This window comes from Takifugu flavidus, chromosome 16 (assembly GCF_003711565.1).
Source record: "Takifugu flavidus isolate HTHZ2018 chromosome 16, ASM371156v2, whole genome shotgun sequence".
NCBI classification, from domain to species: domain Eukaryota; kingdom Metazoa; phylum Chordata; class Actinopteri; order Tetraodontiformes; family Tetraodontidae; genus Takifugu; species Takifugu flavidus.
In genome coordinates, this window is record NC_079535.1 from 13,870,068 (window position 1) to 13,893,386 (window position 23,319).

At 49.9% G+C, this 23,319-nt stretch overlaps 1 protein-coding gene across 10 annotated transcripts; it reads right to left on the reverse strand.

Moving 5' to 3' along the window:
* Positions 1-80: 80 nt before the first annotated feature.
* zfyve26 (zinc finger, FYVE domain containing 26) lies at positions 81-23,177 on the reverse strand. Of its 10 annotated transcripts, none has more exons than XM_057058412.1 (43): positions 23,042-23,177; positions 22,316-22,564; positions 22,171-22,246; positions 22,001-22,087; positions 21,550-21,681; positions 21,084-21,417; positions 20,693-20,817; positions 20,406-20,570; positions 20,240-20,328; positions 20,015-20,163; positions 19,732-19,929; positions 19,067-19,633; positions 18,792-18,956; positions 18,443-18,594; positions 18,074-18,317; positions 17,733-17,996; positions 17,370-17,492; positions 17,120-17,290; positions 16,814-17,047; positions 16,491-16,596; positions 15,564-16,411; positions 15,293-15,492; positions 15,065-15,169; positions 14,801-14,923; positions 14,554-14,730; positions 14,123-14,372; positions 13,783-13,881; positions 13,517-13,701; positions 13,274-13,410; positions 13,137-13,165; positions 12,897-13,033; positions 12,496-12,716; positions 12,043-12,190; positions 11,436-11,645; positions 2,794-3,006; positions 2,496-2,693; positions 2,343-2,423; positions 2,129-2,256; positions 1,881-2,055; positions 1,736-1,795; positions 1,465-1,647; positions 1,316-1,366; positions 81-1,230 (listed from the first exon to the last, which is right to left on the reverse strand). In XM_057058412.1, exons 2-43 carry the CDS (start codon positions 22,513-22,515, stop codon positions 778-780), a joined length of 7,992 nt encoding a protein of 2,663 aa, XP_056914392.1. In that variant the 5' UTR covers positions 22,516-22,564; positions 23,042-23,177; the 3' UTR covers positions 81-777. The 10 variants fall into 10 exon arrangements, with proteins under 10 accessions (XP_056914392.1, XP_056914391.1, XP_056914390.1 ...); XM_057058411.1 differs by having other exon boundaries at positions 12,897-13,036; XM_057058410.1 differs by having other exon boundaries at positions 12,897-13,036; positions 18,466-18,677.
* Between the last annotated feature and the right edge of the window lie 142 nt (positions 23,178-23,319).

Here is a 23,319-nt window from a genome sequence, read left to right on the forward strand (position 1 = left end):
GATGTGGACTCTGGACCGGGTCAGGACTGCAGAATACAGAAGTAGATTCTCCTTTTGGCTTCAACAACCTGCACTGCACATTTTATATATATATATTTTTATTGTTTCTTTGAATTCACATTACACAGAACAATCACAAGTCAATTATTCTTCACGTCTTATTATAATTATTCTCCACAATCGTTACCAAAAGAACTTTGTTTGAATGTACCAAGAATAAAGTGCAGCAGTGACAAAGAGTCCGGATTAAAGAAGTTTAGAGTGCAAGAATGTTCCCGTAGATAGTTTTAATCTTACCAGGTGACCAAGTTACCAGGCTGAGGACTAGACGGCCACCCAGGCCAAAGTCCTGCAGAAGCCGACCCCCCTTCCAGGGTGGGTCAGTGACGGCCGCCTGTCACTGTTGCCGCGTTCTGCTCAGGACGAATGTGCAAAAGGACCGTTTTCTGTTGCTTTCCGGGCTAAAATGAAATCCCTTTTAAAACCTCTCGGACCGACTTAAATATGACAGGACGAGAACGAAGGCAGGACTTAAAACTGGGGACCTGTGAAACGTTGACAACCATCCCTTTAAAATGCAGGCCAAAGGCTTCCCTCCAACGCCCCGAACATCTGGAGCAGCTGTCAGACGTGCAGACCCATAAAAACATCGTGGAAGGACTGAACGCCGGACCTGGTTTGAGGAGGACGCCACTCGGCCTCCTCGATTAAAACTTCAGCTGAAGGTCTAAAGACGAAGGGGAATGATTCCCTTCTGGTTGAGGTAGGAGGTTCGTGTTAAAACCCGGACTCACGTCCTGATAAATGAGCCGGTCCACGTTGGCCACGGGCGGCGCCGGCCGTGCCGTCTTTACCTGGCGCTGGGTCGGCCCTGGCCCTGGCCCTGGCCCTGGCCCTGGCCCTGGCCCTGGCCCTGGCCCTGCCCTGGCGCTGGCCCTGGCCCTGGCCCTGGCCCTGGCCCTGGCCCTGGCCCTGGCCCTGGCGCTGGCGCTGGCCCTGGCCCTGGCCCTGGCCCTGGCGCTGGCGCTGGCCCTGGCCCTGGCCCTGGCCCTGACACGGCCCGTTGTGTTCCGACAACCACTGGCGGCAGATGTTCTGCATCACAGAGTCCTGAGCGCCCTCTGCGGCCCGGAGGACCTCTTGGACCAGCGGCCCGGCCCGGCCCGACTCCAGCTTCACCGCCTGCAGGTACGCTGGTCGCAGCTTCCTGCAGAGCAGGTAGGCTTTGATCTGCAGACAGACGGACGGACAGACGCAGGTCAGTTGTGCGTGAGGAGGTTCAGGCCAGCAGACGGCCCGACGGGCCCGACGGTACCTTGTTCTCACTGCTTTTGCTCTCCAGGATGAGACTCTCCAGTTCTTTGGCCTGTTGGAAGGAAGGAAGGACAGGAAGAGCCAAGCTCAGCGCCTGTTTGCATCGGCATGTTAGCATTAGCATGTTAGCATTAGCAGGTGTCGGCTCACGTCGGCCGGAGCCTGCTCAGCCACGGAGATGCAGCTGAGGATCAGGGCGTCACAGTCACTCTTGGTGGCGGCTCCAGACTCGCCCACACACTTCAGCAGCTGCCGCACGGCTCCGTACTGCCTCTGTCGGACCAGCCTCTGACCCGCCCGCGTGTAGACCGCCTGGGCTTCCAGCTGGAAGTCCTGAGGCAGGAAGACATGGAGGGCCCTTAGAACTGGGCCAGCAGACACGCTGGGCAACCCTGGTCCACGAGAGTGGCCTCGAACTTGCCTGGATGACCCTGAATGCGATACCAAACCCTTCCTCGATGTTCTTCCCTCCCAGCATCACCTGAACAGGAAACAGACACGTTCATCCAGACACCAGCACGAGAAGTGCCCAGGCAGCAGTGGGAGGAACACAACCAGGACTCCACCTTGCAGGCCACCTCCACCTTCACGGCGCTGCCACCGAAGAGCGTCGGCGGTGGACCGGAGGCCACGGCCGTCGTGGGGGGGGCACCGGTCTGCAGAGCTTTGCTGGACGCTGCACTCTCACAGCGGTGGAGGAACCGCGTCACTTCCAGCTGCAGCTCGATGGTGTTCATGTGCCTGGAGAGAAAAAAGAGGAGGATTGTTTGTGGCAGAAGAAGAATCCCCAACAGAACCAGGAGCTCCAAATCACCTGGAGATGTCACTGGAGGACATCATCTTCCGGAACGAGCTGCCCTGGGACCTTCTCCTCCCACCGCTCCGGCCCTGCTGCTCCTGCAGGTACGTCTTCAGGTGCTCTTTGGCTCGCACCAGCCAGCGCTGCACAAGAGGGCGGGGCTTATCAAAGCGCCCGTGGAAGAAGGGGCTGCATCTGGGGCATCGGCAGATCAGAGAAGGTTGGGTACCTGCTGCTCTCCCAGCTGCAGGTAAGAACGGGCCTCGTGTGTGAAGAACCTGATGCAGGTCATGGCGGCTCGCACGTGGTCCTGTCAGAGTGAACGTGCGACACATTCTGAGTTGGTTCTCCACGAGCAGAGGACAATGCAGACATTTCTCACCATCATGAACTGCTGGAGCTGGTAGAGGGTGTTGTAGTAGCTCCGCCGCTGGAGGAACTGGCAGGAGGCCATGAGGTAGCGGCTGCTGGCCTCCAGGGTGGGGTCGAGCTTCTCCAGCATGCCCTGGAGGGCCCCGAGGCGCCCCTGCTCCAGACAGGGCTGCAGCAACCCCTCGAGGAACACCTCCTCTGGGCATTCCTGCACCACGGCCAAGGGCAGAAGAAGAGTGCAGGTCATGCAGCAGAAGTCTGGTGGGGAAGCCCAACTACTGGCACCTCTGGGCAGATGTGCAGCTCACCCGACTGAGCAGGTAGGTTAGAGCTTCTGTCATGCAGCCGTGGCGCATGTGGAAGCTGATCAGAGCCAGGTGAGTGCCGTAGGAGCTCAGGTAGTAGAGACACTCCTGCTGCAGGTGGCTGCTCGCACCCTGGCCCTCGGGTCCGTCCACAGGGGAGTCGCGCAAGGCTGCCTCCAGGACCCGCAGGGAAGCCAGAACGTCTTCACCTGAGGACTGGCACAGCAACAGACCAGGGTTCAAAAGGTACATTTGGAACAAGTCCAGATGCTCCACATCAATCAAGGCAGGCTTGGGCTCCTGCTGGGTGGATTCACAGAACCTGTTGTCAGAACAAAGTGCTCCGAAGGAAACAAGGACAAATTTAAGCCACTTCGGCACTAGGTGGCAATAGGAACGTGGTTCTAGGACCAGTCCACTTCTAAGGTTCTACCAAAACCGGTTCTTCATAGGCTTCCGCACTGACCAGTGCCAGAGAACCTGGGAGGACTGGTTAAGGGGCCACAGCACTCGGACCGTTTCTCCAAATTGACCCGTCTGAAGCCGCTGTGGGTGCAACAGTGAACACAGACCCAGGTCACTCAGGGCTCCTGTGCTGAGGAGGAAGACCCTGGTCCCTACAACCCTTTCAGCTCCTGGGAGCTCCAGGCAGGAGAACCCAAGAATCCCCAACCAGGTCTGGTCCGAAGGCAAGAAGGAGGAAACAGAAACAGAACCGGTCGATCCAGCTTCTGGCAACAAGTGAGGAGCCGCTGCTGAACCGTGATGCCTTCAGGTGTGAGAAGGATTATTGTTATTGTTGTTATTAGTATTATCTTTAAATGCTATTGTATGTAGACTTTGAGTGTTTGAGGAATGTTGATAGGAAAGGAAGAACATGAGAGTGTCGTAAAAGTGCTGAAGCTGCTTACTATCAAGCTCAGCACTCAGACGTATCCTGTTGGTCAGGATTAGAGAAGTTTGTAAAGATGTCAGAAGACAATGAATTATGAGATCCTGTCTAGACACCCATTCTGTTTGCACCAATAAAAGAGGTGAGCGAGCAGCAGACGGACGGAGTTGACAGAGGAAGCTTGAACTGCTGCTCGGCTCCCCCTTTGCAAAGGACTCCAGTTGTTTGCGTGGTTACTCTGAGTCTAGTGAACGAACAGCGCGGGTGATCAAAACTTCATCCTCACAAAATTTGGTCCTTCGAGCCGGATCCCAAGACCTGGAGAGGAGCGCCGTGGGACGACCGAACGCCGAAGTCTCCGCAGCCGGAGTCAAAAAGACGTCCGAATCGAAAGACCTTTCATCACGAGTTGACGGAAGGCCGGTCTTCGTCCCTCCCAGGGCGACCATCTCCAGTGACGGGAAGAAGGCACCAAAACAACTCAGAGAGAAACCATAGAGGCAACGGAGTGAGTATAAGACACGAAAAGCGCTACACGGAATATACCGCGGTATTGCCTGCCTGGTCATCGGGAGAGAAGCAGAGGCAAGATACACCCGCCTCCTCGGAGGTAGAAGCTTGGTGTATACTCTCCTGATTAAAAAAGAGGGGTTATAAGGCCACGGCGGAGGGACTGAACTAGATATCCTGTAGGGATTGAGGGTTGTTCAGTCGGGAGATCAGGCGTCTCCATTCAAATACATAAAAACTGATAAATAAAGTGCAAACATGGGCAACCAACATTCCACAAAAGGTGCTGAATTCGAAATCCCAGCATCATGTAAACACATGGAAGACAAATATCCAGGTTCATGCTCATATGTTCAGCTGTGGATGACTAAGTTCAACTGGGATGGTAACTTAGACAGGCCAGGCAATATTATAAAATTAAAAGAAGATTTAATAGAATATGGAAAGAAACATCCAAAAGTAAATGTGGGGTTGACACAATGTCACCTCTGGCTCACTGAATCAAAATATAGAAGAGAAAAACAAAATCAAGAAAAAGAGAAACGGAAAAGAGAGAAAGAAGAGAAAAATGAGAACCCCTTTTACCCATCGCTGAGTGCGTACGTGAGGGCGGAGGACAACGAAACAGGATGCAGGAGTCAATTGATAAATGTGCCTCCCCCGTATGTTCCTCCACCTCCTGTTCCACTAGCTCCCCCTCAGGCGGTCCCATTGGACCCGCCCGGAGCTGTAGCCCCCCTTGCTCCAAACACTAATCCTTTTTTGGGCCCCTCTCTATCGGGAGCCCAGTACAGAAATTACCACATGCAGGACAACACTGTGCAGATGTACCCATTGATCCAGGTTGCAAATCCACAAGCCGGTGTGCAGGGTCAAGATCCTACTATCTTGGTGTATAGAACCTGGACTCCAGAAGACTGTAAAAAAGCTTGTGATGACATAACCTTGCCCCAAATGGACGTAGAGTTGTGCATCCAAGACATAAGACAGTTACTAAGAAGTTATCATACTAACGGTACTGAAACCCAGCAAGTCCTCATGTGCGTTAATGGCAAGAAATGGGGCACTGTTAGAGGAGATTGGATCCCAGTGGATCCAGCCACTCAACAACCATGGCAGCCTGGCAGCCAAGAACTAAATGACCGACTCGACAGACTGTACGAGCGCATGCGAACTACTTTTACCAGACGAGCTGACTACAGCGCCATTACGGCCACAAGACAAAAGACTGACGAAAGTTTTGAAGACTATAGCATGAGAATGAAAGATGTGTCCGAAAAAATAGTGGAATTCCGTATGCGGAAGATCCAGAAGGTCCCTACCAACAGCAGTTAAAGCAAGCTATACATGGGGGATCAAAATCAGAGATAAAATCATGGGTAGAGAAACAATTAGTTGATTTCGGAACTTGTAACCTAGGCCGCTATGAACAACATGCTATGCATGCTGAAAGACAATGCCAAAAGAGTAAGAATCAATCAACAGGCATGTTTTTCAATGCCAACCCTCTCCCAAGCCGAGGCCGCGGACGTGGGCGAGGCCGAGGCGGAAGGGGAGGAGGAGGCATTCCCGTGAAAATGATCGGTGTCATTATTGTAAAAATTATGGACACTGGGAACGTAATTGCAGAAAGAAACAACGTGACCAGGGATACAATAGAGGACAGCAGCAAGGTTCTAATCCACCTCAACAATGACTAGAACCGGAAAAAGATGTCACAAAAATTAAAACAAATCAGGGCACAAAATTTGACCAATTTGAAAAAGAAGACCTAGAAGATGTTTTAGACTTAGAAACCATCTTCCTGTTTGCTGAAGGCAAACCAGAAATACAACTGACCGTGTTAGGCAATTCTTTAACATTTTTAGTAGACACGGGTGCAGGTAAATCAGTAATTAGAGATCCAATAGCCCTGGCACCAACTTCTACACAGATTTTTGTGAGATCAGCAAATGGTCTCGTAACTAAAGAAAGAATGTCAGTTCCTGTAGATGTTTGTGACCCTGTAAGTGGAATCACACTTAAAGCCCCTTTCGTGATCTCCACCACATGTCCCGTAAATCTATTAGGAAGAGATCTTATCTCTCAGCTTCAGTTGATGATTCGTACCACAGCCGAAGGGATGTGGTCTGTAGATAGAATGGTTGATTTGTGGGTAAGAGAAGGAGAGACGTGCAGTAAATACTGGTCACTCAACATTCCTGAAAAACAGCCCCCTCCATTTTCTGACCCAATCACTATGATATATGGTAAAGCTCTGTCATACTTACAGCCTGAAGCCCAGCTCCACAATCAAACTGACCTGCATGTAACCATGCACGTGGAGCGCACTGGTGGATTCTGTAAATCAGACCCACACGGCACATCAAGCTATGCAGAGCAGTTTGCTAAACTCAAAGATCCACAAATGATTGTAATTATGCATCTATATGTGTGTGGTCAGACAGCTGTCTGCACGGCAGGAAGCCTTTCCGCCGAAGCAGCAGCACTATTCAAAGTGTCAGGTTCTGTACCACATGTTTCTATTGCTAAACCGCTTAAGAAAAGATGGCAAGACTTGGGATGTGACGTAAAACACTGGAGCAGCCTGCCCTATAGGCCGAAGGGTGAGGATGATTTTAATGATCAGTTCCAGGTGTGGCGCATTCCCTTAAAACATGGTTGCTGACACATCCAGCAACGCACCTCACAGACCAGAGTTCATGAGAAGAAGACATCTTCCTCACGCAGGAGGAAGAGGAGAAGCTGAAAGAGCTTCCCCCTGAATTATGGTCGGAAGGACCTGCAGATGTAGGTCTTATAAAAGGAGCAGAACCTGTAAAAATAATCCCTAAATCAGATTATAGACCATTTCAGAGACAATATCCCCTTAAGACTGATGCACAGGAGGGTATTGTTCCGATATTTAACTCACTGCTTAAAGCAGGAGTCATCAGAGAGTGTCCTGAGTCCCCTGTAAATACACCCCTATTTCCAGTAAGGAAGTCACCACCATCTACCGGCTGGCGGATGGTGCAGGACCTGCAAGCTGTAAACGCTGCAGTGGTCCCTAGGTCTCCCTTAGTCGCAGATCCATACACTCTGCTGAATGACTTAAACCCTGAACATCAGTGGTACACGGTGATAGATGTATCCAATGCATTTTTCTCTGTACCAGTACATCCAGACAGCCAGTTTTGGTTTGCATTTACGTTTCAAGGACGGAGGTATACCTGGACAAGGTTACCTCAGGGCTACTGTGAGAGTCCCACAATCTTTCTCAGGTAATGATGTCATCATTAGCTAAGTTTAAACCTCCGTGTGGAAGTCAAATCCTCGTCTACGTGGATGACATCCTCATGGCGTCAAAAACAGAGGCAGATTGTTGGTCAGACACGCTAGCATTGCTACACTGGCTAGCCTCTCAAGGCCATAAATTAAGCAAAAGCAAACTGCAACTGGTGAAGCAGGAAGTGGTTTATCTGGGCCATGTTTTGACACATAATGGAAAGCTATTCTTGAGGAAAACAGCAGTACTTGAAGCCCCAAAACCAAAAACAAAGAAGCAGATGATGTCATTCTTAGGACTAGTGAATTTTTGCAGATCATGGATCTTAGATTATGCGAAAATAACTGCCCCTTTACAAGCATTGATGTATGATAATCCCTTAGCAATGACTGATGTGTTAACATGGACCCCTGAAGCTGAAGAAGCATTTGTGTACATAAAACAGGCCCTTGTAAGTGCTGGAGTGTTAAAGCTGCCAGACTATCAGAAGCCTTTTGAGCAGGTCGTGGATTGCAAGGGTGACTTTATGACTTCAGTTTTATTGCAGAAGCACGGAGATAAGAGGCAGCCAGTGGCCTACTACTCCCACAAGCTAGATCCCGTAGCTTGTGCACTCCCACCATGCGTTAAAGCAGTGGTGGCAGCATCTGAGGCAGTAAAAGCCTCCGCAGGAGTGGTGCTATATCATGAGCTAACTTTGCTAGTTCCACATGCAGTGTCAATACTGCTGCTACAAAGTAAGATAGCATTCCTGTCGCCCGCACGTCATCTTTCCTGCATGGCAGTGTTGCTGTCTCAGCCGAATCTGACGATTCGTCGCTGTACGACCTTAAACCCAGCGACGCTGCTACCCACCGCAGAAGAGGGACACCAGCACAACTGCCTGGATGAGGTCTCCATTACGGTCCTGCCGCGACCAGATCTTAGTGATGTCGCGTTGACTACAGGACAGATACTCTTTGTGGATGGATCATCGAGAAAGGATGAGTGGACGCACTAGAACTGCCTATGCAGTAGTCACAGCAACCGAGGTGGTGGAGGCGAAATCACTTCCCTCCTCCTATTCTGCTCAAGCTGCAGAACTCGTCGCACTCACACGTGCCTGTGAACTAAGCAAAGGACAAGATGTTACCATTTATACAGATAGTCAATATGCATTTTCCACTTTTTGTGTTGCTCAACAATGGAATTTGAGAGGGATGAAAACGTCGACGGGCAAACCGGTCATGCATGCAGAACTGTTAAAAAAGTTATTGGCAGCAGTACAGCAGCCACGTAAAATAGCTGTATGTAAATGCACTGCACACACTAACAACACAGACGCAGTCTCACAAGGCAATGCCTTTGCTGACAGAGCCGCAAAGGCTGCAGCAAATAACAACACACTTCTTGATATGGTGAGGAAGAATCATTTAGCTTAGAACCTGCAGATAATGATATTCTAAAAGAAATGCAACAAAGTGCTCCAGAAAAGAAAAGGCCACGTGGAAGAAGCGAGGAGCCAAACTGGATGATAAAGGACTATTAACCATAGGAAACAAGCCAATCCTTCCCCGGAATATGCATAAATGGGCAGCATTAGTGAGCCATGGGCCATGCCATGTCTCAACAGGAGGGATGGTACAGATGGTTAATGAACATTATTACACTATAGGATTTCATACCTACTTAAAAAATTTTTGTTCACAATGTGTTATTTGTGTAAAACACAGCCCACAGGGAGCCCTTAAGGCCCCTGCAGGCACTACACCATTGCCAAATCATCCATTTCACACAGTCTTTCTAGATTTTATTCAGCTAACACCATGTGAAGGTAAACAATATTGTCTAGTAGTGTTAGATGGATTTACTAGGTGGGTGGAAATTTTCCCCACAGCAAAAGCAGATGCACTGACAGTAGCAAAAGTCCTATGTAGAGAAATCATTCCCAGGTTTGGCATCCCGAAGGTCATCTGGAGCGACAATGGAAGCCATTTTGTAAATGAGATAGTGAAAACTGTAGGAGTAACTTTGGACATTGATTTGAAGAATCACTGCGCATACCACCCTCAGAGTGCAGGGTTGGTTGAAAGAGTCAACGGTACTATTAAGAACAGACTGAAGAAATGTATGGACGAGACAGGAAAGAACTGGATGTTTTGTCTCGACCTGGTGAAATTATGGATGCACATAACACCACACAAGAAAACAGGCATCACACCCTTTGAAGCATTATATGGGCGGCCTTATTGCCTACCATACTTTGCAACAACAAATGAGTTAGAACATGTTGAGGAAACAATAGCAGATTATCTGAAAAAAGTGTTACTTAACCGATGTGTGAATACAGTAAATGTTCTGCCTAGTCCTGTGTCTTCCACAGATTCCACCCCCCAGGAACCCATTCAACCGGGCGACTACGTGTGGGTGAAGAAGTTTGTGCGAAAGAGGTGGAACACGCCTAGATGGGAAGGTCCTTATCAAGTACAGCTGACCACAAAGACTGCAGTTCGAGTGGATGGGAAACTGTCGTGGATACACCTTTCCCATTGTAAGAGACAGAAAATTCTTCCAGGTGAAGGCGAGGGAGCAGTGGCGGACTCTCCGTAAACGGCTGACGGCCTGTATAGGTCCAGCAACGGCTGAACCCCGTCGGAACCTGTGAAGAGGCTCTAAAAGGAAATGAAGTTGTTCTTCCTAATTGTGGTGAGTGCTGTGACGGCAGGACTCGTGAGTTTTGGCCTTTGGAACTTCCGACAGGAGGGAGGAGTACCTCTTGTCCGGGGTTGCATTGGCCGGCTCGTGGGATCAGTTGTTACTAGTACTTTGCTGCAGGTGGAAGAACAATCTCTACTGGACGACGATGAAGAGGAATCGGAAGAAGAATGGATCAATGTAATACAAGATGTAAAAGAAATGTTCAAGATGTCTTAAGCTGTACACATGTTGAATTCTGAGTGTAAGAAATGTGTTTCTAGGAAAATGACGTAATGCATTGAAATTTCATGAAAATGTAAAGATGTAATACTGATGATGAAAATCTAGACGCATTTAACGATAAACAGGAGGGAAATGTGAGAAGGATTATTGTTATTGTTGTTATTAGTATTATCTTTAAATGCTATTGTATGTAGACTTTGAGTGTTTGAGGAATGTTGATAGGAAAGGAAGAACATGAGAGTGTCGTAAAAGTGCTGAAGCTGCTTACTATCAAGCTCAGCACTCAGACGTATCCTGTTGGTCAGGATTAGAGAAGTTTGTAAAGATGTCAGAAGACAATGAATTATGAGATCCTGTTTAGACACCCATTCTGTTTGCACCAATAAAAGAGGTGAGCGAGCAGCAGACGGACGGAGTTGACAGAGGAAGCTTGAACTGCTGCTCGGCTCCCCCTTTGCAAAGGACTCCAGTTGTTTGCGTGGTTACTCTGAGTCTAGTGAACGAACAGCGCGGGTGATCAAAACTTCATCCTCACACAGGGAACGTGATGCCTTCAGGGAACGTGATGCCTTCAGGGAACGTCAGCCTGTAACAACCAGGACGCACTCAGGAGCAAAGTGAGATGTTTCCAAAGGCTCGGGGCACCATCGGAGCGTTCAGGCAGGACGTGGCAGGTCACACCACACACACACACACACACACACGCACACACACACACACACAGAGACACACGCACACCCACACACACACACACAGACACACACACGCACACCCACACGCACACACACACGCACACCCACACACAGACACACACACCCACACACACACGCACACACACGCACAGACACCCCCCCCCCACCCAACTGAACCCCGACCCTGGTGAAACAGGCTGCAGCACCGATCACTGACTCGTTCTGACAGTGCTGCTGCGTTCAAAGTTGGAAATATAAAATGCAATCAGATTGTGTTTGCAACTTTCCCTGAACGCCCGTGGCAGCTAATGTTCAGATGTGTCTGAACGGCCCTTTACAGAGCAGCTGCACCAGCTCCACCTACCCTGGACAGAGTGGCTGCTACGTTGTTCTCCAGCTGCCTGATCACCTCCTGTAACAGCGCGGGTCCCAAATTGATCTGGTTGCGGTCCACCGGAGGCTTCAGGCAGCGGCCCAGCTTCTCTCGTGCACCTGAGAAGTTCCCAGCGACCAGAGATGCCATCCCCCACGCCTGCCACACACCGCTGGGGTCCAGACCACTCTTGGTAGACACCTGACAACCACCAGTGGTGAGAAGAACAATTAAAGGAAGTGGATGATGGACAGCAAAGCCTAAAATCTGACGGGTCTTGGCCAGAGCAGACAAACCGCCGAGAGATGGGCTTCATTTCAAACTAAACACACGAAGATCTGGGGCACTAAATACAGCGTGCATGTCATTCAATGCACAGTAACGAGGAAATGGTTCTAAGATGATCGAAATTCTGCAAACCAGGTCACACTGGGGGTACCAGTGACTCCCCAACATGGAGCATGTGGGTCGATAAGCACGACTAAGGAGAGACATCGATGTCTTGAACGGCCACGTTAACGAAATCCTTCCTTCCCTCCTCTGGAATCTTGTCTGCTTGGCCTGGATCAAAGCCGTAAAAGTTCTAAGAATAACAGACCTCGACTGCCAGCTGGTAGTGCTCTGCTTCCAGCAGCTGGTTCCGAAGACACGTGACCGCAGACGTCTCCAGGATGTCGTCCAAAGAGGGGGTATATTTGTAGTTGGCCTTGACTAGAATCTTCAGCACGCCGACTTTGCTTATGTAGCTGTGGAAGCAAAATCGAAGGCAACTGAATAGAACCGATTCCATTAGAGGAGAGTAACAGTAGCGGCAGTTCCTCAGCCAAAATTATAGCGCAATGTCAGAAAACCTCTGCTAAAATAAAAAGTAATGAGATGAAAACGTGTTTTCGTGCCATCTCAAAGGTTCTTTGACATCGATATTTCAGCTTAATTTTGGTTGCGGAACGTCAGACGGCTCCATCAGTTCCTGGAGATTTAACAGACAACAGTCGTGGCTTCATTTGTTGGCTCTTCGCTCACGGCGAGTAACTTGGTCACGTTCTCTCACCTGTCACACAGCGCCAGATCCTGGCTGCGTCCCACCTTCACGAACATCATCTTAGCGCTGAAGAGCAGCTGCTGCATGACATCGGTGAGGAGACAGGCGTCCACCTCTGGACTGGTCAGCTTACGGGACAGCGCACGGCAGTGGCCGATGAGCTGGTGCCCGCAGGCCGCCTGGTCCGTGTGCAGGGACAAGATCGCTACACACAGGTACGCACTGGGAGCCTGCACACCGGGGAAGGACAGTCACACCTTAGGTGGGTTTACTGCCAAGTGTTCTTTATATAAAGGGATTAGACTTTACATAAAGGATTCCATTTGTATCATATTAGAAAACGGCTGTTTGGTTGGGCACAATCTGAAAAGCGACCAGGTGTGTGACACATTTAGCCTCTGCCTCCAGACCTGCTCATAGTAGAACTCGCTCCGCAGCAGCTGGTTTTCTGGAGCATTTGGGCTGAGCTGAACCTGCCTGTGGACCACCTCGGGCAGGTAGAGCAACCCATGCAGAGTTTCTTCTGGCACCAGAGGATTTTCACAAGCTGCTAATCAGAAGTGAGAGGGAGGGACGTGTGCTTTACACCATCTTCTGAAGAAAACCGCCTCACAAAGCTTGTGCTTTTACACATGCAATAGTTGACTTACCTTCACTGGGCTCCTCCTCATCGTCAGCACTACAAAAACAGCACAAATACAAGTGAAGAGACACTTGCCTGATAACATAAAACCCAAGGACGTCCTGTGTGGGTGTTATCTTTGCCCATAAAGAAGCAGATTCTTACTCTGGGTGGAAGAAGGCATAGCACTGGTTGCAGACCCTGACCTCCTCCTCCTGGCAGCCTTCGACAGGCATCTTTTTCTCTGAGCAGGCTTGACAAACCAGGCGGCCACATCTCCGGCAGTGATGCCTTCTGTTAAACTACAAACCACAACTAATGCACTATTGACGAAGCCAACATATACAAAAGCGTTTCAAAACCATGTTGAGACACACAGGAAGGACGGACTGAAGGGAAATGCCTCACCATGCTGAAGGTCTCGCGCCGGCAGGCCATGCACACGTGATGCTTGGTGTCCGGGACCCAGTCCTTGCGGGCTGGGGGCTGGTCTGGAGGCTGGAACTTGGCCAAGGAGAGAGCTTTTTTCCCCAGGACTCGATCCCTCTCCTTGTCCGAGCTGTTTGAAGATGCTGTGTGTGAGGGAGTGCTGCCTGGAAACACGCCGCAAAGCAACAGGAGCTTCACTCACTTCAGAAGAACGGCGCTAATCAAGCAGGGTTAGGGTTACTCACCTGCAGAGGGCGTCGGAGAATCCATTCGCCCCGAGGACTGCGAGGACGTTTCCTGGGCAGGACACTGCATCAGAGCTTCCTGAAGGCTGATCACAGAGTCTGAAATATATTTCATAGTGTTGAAAGGAGCTTCATAAGGAAGTGAAAAGATCAAAGTAACAGACATGTTCCTAAAGTAAAATACGACCCGGTACCATCAGGGAGAAGCCGAGCGTGTGCCGGTCGTGCATACTCTCCCTTCAGAAACACCATTTTGTTTGTTAAACCTTTGCAATCAGACATTTTCTGCTCCTGAGGTCTCACTGCTACAGCACTGTTACAGCTCATCTAGTACACCGACCAGAGCGAGAGCGCTCTCTGGGAGCGCAGGAGAAGTCGAGGGCCTTGGAGGCGTAGGTTTCAAGCAGCGTATCGATGTCTGAAGAGCTGAAGCCGGCCTCCTGACCAATGAGGAGGCTGCGCAGGGTTCGCACGGCCACATCTGCCCAGTCAACCTTCAGGTTCATCAGCAGCTGCTCGAGCATCAGCAGAGGCTCCGACAGCAGGCAGAAGTAGTCCTGCCGGGCAGCTGGGGGCAAAGTCAGCAACACCTGAAGGCAAAACAGAGTGACTGATGCCAACAACACCTGAAGATATGGAACAATTCAGCGAGGCCAATTTGCTCCACCCTCTAAGTGTGAGGTGTGTATTTGACCCTTTACAGGACGAAGGAGGGAAGCTCCTGAAACTCATCGACAAATTCATTCAGCTCCTTTCTCCACATTCACAAACCTTAGATCCAAGATGAAGAGCGTGGATGTGTTGCCGGCGTGCTGGAGACACCTGCCTCTGGAAGTGCAGGCTGAGGTAGTCAGCCAGGAAGTGACAAGCAGCCAGTCCAGGGCGACGGTCCAGCGCACGCTCACAGATCTCTAAAGCAACTCCAGAATCTGGCAGGCCTTCGAGCAGCTGCAAAAGAGGCATTTGTCAAAGCAGAGCTGATTTTGGTGTGAAGCCGACAGCGGACGGTGTGGAGCACCTGGAAAGCCTCGTCTGTCTGGCTGCTCTCCAGCAGGTGAAGCAAATGTTCAGTCTTGAGCTGCAGCCTCAGTTGGTCGGGGACAGCGTAGAGCTCGGACCACTGAGCACACAGGGCAAACTCCTGCGAAACAAAAGATTGACCAAAATGAAAGACACAGTTTCACACGTCTCATGTTCTGGGATGCGGTCGTGTGATAGAAGAAGCCATCAGAATATTTGGTTCACTGCTGCAAATCTACGTTTTAATCATGAGATGACTTACTTTGGCTTCCAGCATCTTTGACAAAATAGCTTCCGAATTTGAGTTAGACTCAGACCTCAACTCTTGCCATGTAGCCCACGGCAACGGAGGGTTTAAAGTCAACATCTGAAAGAGAAAAGTCACATGACTAAAATGACACTGAAAAACCACCCAAAGTAGAAGAAAACTTAATGAATTCATTAGAGCCACATTTCTCAGCATTTCCAGTTTTTTGCTAACTAGAATTACCCAGTGATAGATGTCCAGTTCTTTCTTCTTCACCTCCAGGTCTGTCCTCAGGGAACTGTCGGTACTCGGGTCATGGAGGCAGAACTCCAGCAGCTCTCTGCCCGCTGACAGAGGCCAGTTCTCCAGAGCCTGGAGGGCCACACGAGCGCGCAGGTTGGCATTCTGCACACGGAACAGCTGAGGGATACCTTGGTCTCCATCTGAGAGCAGAAAAAGAATGTGAATTAATAGTTTAATATTGAAGCCAACCATGGTATTAGACTGAATTGACCTTGTAAGGCAGCACAGGCGAGCAGGAGGTCTCTCAGTGCCCCCTCCTGGCTGCAGCCTTGTCCGTACAGCTCCAGCAATCTGAGGGCTCGGCCCAGGTCTCTGGAGGACAGAGCCTTCTGGAAGGCTTCGGCGGCAACAACCTGGGCAACTTCTTCTTGGGGTCCAGAGAGCAGGAGACTGATGAGAGGTTTCCCACAAACAAGTGCTCCTAGGCCAGGAGAACCCTCCTCATCCTCATTCGACAGCGTGCCGAGCACTGGCTCAGCCATGGACTGCAGGTAAAACCGCAGGATGGGGAAGTCTTTCAAGAGATGATCCACCTCACAAGCAATCTGCTCTCCGTCTAAAACAACTTCTTTGCGTCCACTACGGAAGTAGCCCGACCACCCAGAAGACTGAGTGCGAGCAGCTTCTCCTTTGCAGGCGCTCAGACAAGCTAGTGTGGCCAGTAAAGGGGAATGAGACTTTAGAAAAGATAGAGCTGATGGCGTGAGGAGAAAAGAGCATGATGAAGACGACGACTGGGACTGGGACGAGTTGGGTGACGCACAGAGGTTGGTGGGTACAGCAGAGCGCTCCTCCACTGAGGCCTCAGACTCCCAGCTCGCGTCAGCTGGCCCCTCAATGAGTCCCAGAGCTGGCAGGTGCTCCTGAGCATGCTGCTGGAAGAGGACACACAAACTGGCAGTGCTGAACACTCCCCTATCCTTTTTGGCCAGAGTGGAGTCTCCCGCTACGTCATCCTCTGGACTGAATGTCCAAAGAGGCAGAGTTTTACAGCAGCGCAGCACAATCACCTCCTGGACACTCAGACGAAGCTGTTCCTGCTGCAGCAGCAACAGCAATCTAGGACAGGACAAATCCAGGATTTAACCAAGGAGTGCATCTCCTGCAGACATTCCTTCACTTCCCCACCCTTCCATACCTCTCAGGGGACACTTGCCGGTCAAACAGCAGGTAAGAGAGAAGCTGAAAAGGAGATTGAAGCAAAACCAGGAGGGGATTCCCAAGCTTCACTTCACTGTTCTGGTCTGAGAAAAGGAAAGGACTTCAAATCAGAGGAGACATAGGGCAGAAAAATAAACAGAAGGACCAAATGGTGGACGAGTCCGCCTTTACTGTAACAAGTGTGAGCCTTGTTGAGTCAAAACAGATATGTGGAAGGGGTTAAATGTCATGAACCCGCCAAGAATATAAATAAAAGGTAATCAATAACATTTAAGTCTAAAAGAACGGTAGAATTTTTACCTTCTGAATCAAGGCTGCGCACTACCACAGATGCTAGTGTGTTGATGTAGTCAAGGAAACTGCGCACATAATCTGGTCTGGCAAGACCTCCATCTGGCTCAAAGGGGCTAAGCTGGTCCAGAGAGCGAAGCAGTTGCTTCATGTTGGAGCGTACTGGGTGGGCATCCAGTTCTGACTGCTTCAGACTGGCCTGTTCCACCAAGAGTGCTGGGAGAGCACTTGCAACGCTGCAGTCTGGTAAATGACAAAAACAGAAGAGCGGTGAATGAGGTTGAGCTTGTCTGAGGTCCTGGTTCCCATGCCGACCTGGGCCATCTGTAGCGGTGCTCAGGATGTGGAGGATGGACTCCAAACGTTGAACCAGGCTGAGCCGAGCAGCAATGCACTCTTCGCTCAGTACAGGGTGGCAGCACAGGAGAACCTCTTGGATGCAGCAACCAAACGGGCTGGCAAAGGCCGGGTCTTCCCCCACAGACTCTGTCAACGAGAGCAGTTAGTGCCCCACAAACTCGGTCAACAACCACACACACAACTTGACCAACAGTTGATTAGTCACCTGTTTTAACAGAGCTTTTATATGTGGATGAATGATTCAGGATCTTGGTGATCTGTTGTAAGACCGTAGGAAAACCACAGATCCCCTCCAGACGAGGGCCTTTCATAAGGTTGACTCTTACTCCTGAAGAGACAGTTATGGATGATGTAGATTATGAGCAGTTATGTGTAGAACTTCTGTTAAATATTAAGGTGCACTACGTGATCGTGCATGACGTCCGAAGTAAATACAAACAAAACGGCGCCAGCTACACCCCGAATGTAAAAAACAACCACGCAGCAAAATCAAAAGTGGACCTGTGCTACGCTAATGCTAACAGGGCGACATTCCTCCAAACTAGACCCTTAAATTTAGACTGCAAACCTCGAGCCTCCAAGCTGCTGTTGAGCCGACGCTCTGCAGTGTCCAGCAGCTGTCGGGACGTCTTCCACAGGTGACAGTGGCAGCAGGCCAAGTCGAAAGCAGCCATGGACGCGGGGCTGAGCTCCTCTAACAGTGTGGAAAGGAGGCCCGAGGGGTCTGAAACACAAGGGCTCAGCCAGTAGTCTTCCTCCAGGGACGGCACCGGGTGAGCAGGGGTGCTGAGGAGTCGGTCTGCGATGTCTGAGATGGAGTAGAAAGCTACACCTGCAGGAAACAAGGGAAAGAATCACAACCCCAGCCCACAACCTCCCTTGTGGTTGGACAGCTGCTCAAAGAGACACCTGCAGCAGCAGCACTTCCGATCGCCTGGAGGGTCGATCGCCCGCTGCTCCCCAGCCGACACCTCCCCGCCCCTGAACCAGCGGCCATCCCCAAACCTTCAGAGGAGGAGGAGGACGACGACACAGACTGGTTCTCCATCTTTTGCTCCACCTGTTCCAACTCCTGGAGCACTTCTTTGTAGCGCTCCATGAACATCAGCTCACCTGAACAGGCTGATGACTCCAGATCAAACACCTGAGACACCTGAAAGCAGCAAAGACGCACAGAAGTGAACTTGTGCAGCATTATGGAACCTGAAACAAAACGGGCAGAGAAATCCTAATTGAAGCTTGGTTTTGGACAGGTGTAGATAAATGACTGTGACAGACCTGATGTGCCTCCATGAAGTTACCTCTGCGGATGCAGGACATGAGTAAGGACTCAGGAGGGGACAGCATGGCAGGGACCAGCCAACTGTGGGGACCTCCACAGGGACAGACCTCCAGCTCCACAACGCCAGGCAGGGACCCGCCTCCACCGTCTCAAAAGACAAATGTTGCATTGTAACAGAAGAAAAGTGCCCCTTGGCTTTGATCTTCGGAAGACCAAAGGCCAACATTCCCTCTGGAATCCAGAATATTACCAACATTTCTATCCGACAGGTTGACTTCCTTAATCACAAAAGAGCAACGTGAAGGAGCAAACCCAAGTGATGAAGGAAAGCCTAAAGGTTGTTACCTGATGGGCTGGTGCTGCCCTCCCCATGGCGTCTCTCTGTGGACGCCTGTCTCTCTGGGGAGCGTCTCCCTGCCCTCTTCCTTCTCCTCAGGCTTGAGCTCTTGCTGTGTCCCACAGAAGTGAGCGGAGCTCTGACCCCAGACACTTGGACAGGACTTTCTAACCCTGATAAGGATAACGAAAGACACATTTTGAATTAAATTACGTCCCCAAACCCCAGAAAACGGACAACTCGTGAGGATTATATGAAAACATCTTTGTTATGTTCTTCTCACCGCTGGCAGCACCGTGATTGCTGGTGATGATCTGCAGCCTCCACTGAGCCTCTGCTATGTGTTTGGACAACCTCTGAAGACGTGTCCCATACGTGTCAGCCTTCACTGAGCAGCTGATCCTTTCTGCTAACTTGGCTCTTCCTGTTTCCTGTCCAGCTTGCTGGCCCACCACACACATGTCCTCCAACGCATCCTTCAGCAGCTTCAGAAAGCCTTCGACGGCCGTCACGTCGGGCAGGAACCCCCTGCATCCCTGGACAAAGTGACCCAGGTCCAGAAAATGACTGGGAGCTGCTTTCATTGAACCTGAACTCTGCTCCTGGTTCTCGTTCTCGACCTCACAGGTGTTGTACTTTTTTTGTGAGTGTCTGTTTGTGCTCGATAGATGCTCCCACTGAGCAGCACTGCAGGTGTTTGAGGTTGTCTCTTTTTGCTGGGTTAGGTCAGCAGTGGATAGAAAGAGGAGTGAAAAGATGTTCTCCAGAAGCTCCAGGCGGAACATGACAGGTACGGCCTCCAAATACAGCCGACACTCCGATAAATAGTGCCGAAACAGCAAATGGCACCCTGGAAAACACGAGCAACCAAGTCAAGACCGGAACACCAGTTAAAGTTAAAGCAGAAAGGCAACCCTGTCAACCCTGAACAAAACCAGACTAGTCCACCTTTTAAGGAAGTTGTGGTTTGATCCGCGTCTGCTCCAGTCAGCTGTTGCTGCTGTTGCACTAACTCACACTCTGTGCAGTCAGCATATTTGTGTGCATTGGCAAACAGAGCGTAGGTGGCATATTTCATGGCACAGAAACCCTGGAACAAAACTACGTTCTTCTGCACAGCAGGTCCAGGAGCAGACTCGGCTTCTTCTGAAGGGGAAATGATAGAAAATTCATTTAGAACTCATTTCAAGCTGCAATAATTAATGAACTACTTGAGGAGGATGAAGTCAACCTGTTCGACGTGAACTCGGTAGTTGTTCCAGAAGTTCCAGGATTTTGCATTCTTCAAACTGAGCCAAAGGCGTCAGAGAATGCAGAATATAAAGAGCAGAGTGGGTGTCTAAGGTGTGAAGCTGGGCAAGCAGAGCTTCTGTGGGAACACTGAGGAGGAACAACATCCAGACAGATGTCAAAAGCAATAATGAAGTGACTGAAACACCCAAAAAGCCAGACCTACGTGTTGTTGTGTTTACACCATTCCAGTAGTCCCAACTGAGAGGAGAGGATATCGGCAAACTCCTGAAGGACAGAGTCGTTCGCTGGTGCCTGGAACAGTAAAAGAACCATCAGCAAACGCCAAAGCAACGGCTACGACAGCTGTGAGGTGGGTGTGGATGTCTGACCTGATCCAAGTGGAGGATGCTGAGCAGCGTTTTAGCCGAGCTCAGACTGCGACACTGATTCCATCCCAGGAGCAACAGCAAACGAGACAAAGGCCGGAACTCCAGTTTCAGTAAGTCTCTCAGCTGATCGAACTCCTCGTGCTTAATCAGGTCGAGCGCAGTGACCTACCAGAAGGACACGTGCACTATTGCTTTATTCAATTTCCTCCCCAAGTGGTTGAAAACTAGCATCAACGAACAACCAGGAAGCCAAACATAAAAGGCAAAACTCATCTGGCCCAACTGACCAAGACCTGTTCCAGAAAATGCTTCCCACTTGTAAGGCACTCAAAATAAATGGCTTTCCAGACGGATGGACGATCTTTGCAGCAACATAAGCTGAGGGTCAGCTTCTCCGATTCAGGAAGATCCACTAGATTAGAAAACAAAGGAATGAGCAGGTTAGCGAGAGACCCATTACAAGCTTGTTAAAAGATACATGCAGCAGAACTTGTGTCCATGCAGTCACGTATAAACACCAACTGACCCAGAAATGTGACAATCGTGTAAAAAGCAAAGAAGCTCAAAGCTAAACACAAGGAGCAAAACCTCATTATTACAAGTGTCTTCAGACAAAAAGGTTTCTATAAGGCCCAAACTAGATCAAGATCCAGCATGAGACAAAGCCACTCACACAACCTTGTATATGAGGAGTGCCCCTCAGAAGAAGGTCCCTCTGAAGTCTCAGAGCGGTGCTGCAGTACACAGAGATGAGGGAGTCACACCGGGGACGGAGCAACGAGCTCAGGATCCTCTCCTCTGCCAGGGGCCCCTCCCTGGCTGCCCACAGGCCTTCACAGAGCACCTCGAGCTGCCCACCCCTGCTACAATTGCTCCATGGCATCACAGAGAGCACTGCATATATTGCCTGGGCCCAGTCCGCCGCCTTCTCTGGCTCTGGAGCCCCCAGTTCCTTCATCAGGTATTGAATGAAGGTGTGCTGCAAAGTGTGAGGCTCCGTGCACGACTTGTCCTGCACACAGAATAAGAACCAGAGCAGTCAGCGGTGCCAGGACAGGCAAGACAAGGACTTTCTCTACCATCCTAGTCGGGATAGGAATCATTCTACTCTGCCTTGTTGCCATTTGACCAAGAATTGATCTACCTGGAAGAACTGTGACAAAGTCTGAGCCAGTCTGTGTTTCTTTTTCTCCAGTAAGGATTGCAGGCAAGACACAACAGCAGCTTCTCCTCTGGAACCATCTGAGGCCTTTAGTTCAAAGGCCTGATGCAGATCCTGTTGAAAGACAACTTATCTCAGCATTTAACACTCTCCAATAAAGGCTCGACCGGTTAGCGTCCAGCAGCACCGCCTACTGGTGCAGGTTCTGAAGGAATTTGGAACACACCTGGCCTGGTGCAGAAATGGGATCAAACAGATACAAAAGAGAGACTTTGACCAAGGGGTCAAAGCCAAGGCCCCCCACCCTGTTAATGGCCTTGGATGAATGGGCCCATTAATCCATATCAGACAAACCCTGGACGACTCAGTCCAAATCAAAGTATGAGTAAATACTTTTCTCTGTTTTGCTACTTTATAACCAGCTGGGAGTGACCTTGATAACATCCTCTGCTATGCCCTCAGACTCCAGCTCCTCCAGAAGCAGCAGGAACTCCAGCTCCTTTCTTTTCTCAGAAGAAACCTGCAAAAGGGAGGGGGAAAAACAGTTATTCACCAATTGTCACACATACAGTGTTGGTACCAAATGAGTGAGCAAGAGCTTACCCGCTCCTCAGTCCATTTCTCCAAAACCTGTAGCCAATACCAAGCCAACTTGTGAGGGCTACCCATAGACTCCCATCTACAAAAGAAGCACATAGAAATGAAGCAAACACAACAGACTCTATATCATCTACACAGCTTTACTCACTTTAAACTGTAAGGATGACAAACGATAGCTTTGATCAGGTTTAGGAGCTTTTCCGAAAGTTCTGCAGGCGAGTTGAGCAGCTGTGGTACGCAGGCACCGGCCAGCTCCCACTGTCCATGCTGCAGGCCTTTCCTGAAATAATCAAACAGGTCGCGAAGGGAGGTTTCAGACTCGCAGCCGAAGGGATGCACGTCTGCCATCACGGGGATCCTCGACAGTCACAGATGGTGATGCTGGAGCTGTCTTCACCTGAAACAGAGAAAGACTGCGCATTAAGCTGTCAGGCCACTTTAGATTTATTTATATAGGTAGCTGTTCACTCACTGTCTACAATCGAGGACTTTTAAAACTAAAGTATTTCTGGTACTTGTGTATAATTTGTTAGCAAAATAAGTTTTTCCAAGATGACACTCACTAAATAACTTAGAATTTCATTAATTTTAAGATTTCATGACCCTTTGTCCCTTCAAATGTTGTAACACAACTTACTACAAATGACCAATAACAGGGAATATTGACACCAGGAATTATGCGCCAACGTGAGAAATCGATGTAAAATGTAGCTTCAGTCTGAGCGAACGAACCAAACATGCTGATAAAAGTGAGGTTGGCCGTTATTTGCTTTCAAAAGGACGTTTAGTTGCTTCGTATCCGCTGAATGTTGCTGCCTGGCTGCAGCTCCGACACGAACCGAGCTGCGACCTGCGAACGACCGGAGATACTCACTCATTTCCCAGAGCTGCTGAAAGTCGAGCTTCCTCCTCGCCTGCTAAGCTAGGCTAAGCTAGGCTAAGCGTTACCGGAAGTCATGTGACAAACTCAGCTGATCCCTCAACGCTGGTTGGTCAGAGTTTGGCACGAGACGAGTGTTGCAGAATGGCAAGGAGACGCCTCGTGATGCCTTTGGAAACCCTCGGAAATATCATAATTCAAAGCGGATGACTGATTAAAATCAAAAGAATCAACCAAAGCTGAAGTGGAAATCTAATAAAATATCTAATTTA

What these genes read in the sequence shown, in the direction of transcription:
- zfyve26 (XM_057058404.1), bottom strand. Translation starts at nt 22,515, where the DNA reads ATGGCAGACGTGCATCCCTTCGGCTGCGAGTCTGAAACCTCCCTTCGC. An exon ending in CGGCAAGTGTCCCCTGAGAG is followed by an intron (nt 16,412 to 16,490) that starts GTATGGAAGGGT and finishes GTCCTGTCCTAG; the next exon opens with ATTGCTGTTGCTGCTGCAGC. An exon ending in GCAAAAGCAGTGAGAACAAG is followed by an intron (nt 1,231 to 1,315) that starts GTACCGTCGGGC and finishes GTCTGTCTGCAG; the next exon opens with ATCAAAGCCTACCTGCTCTG.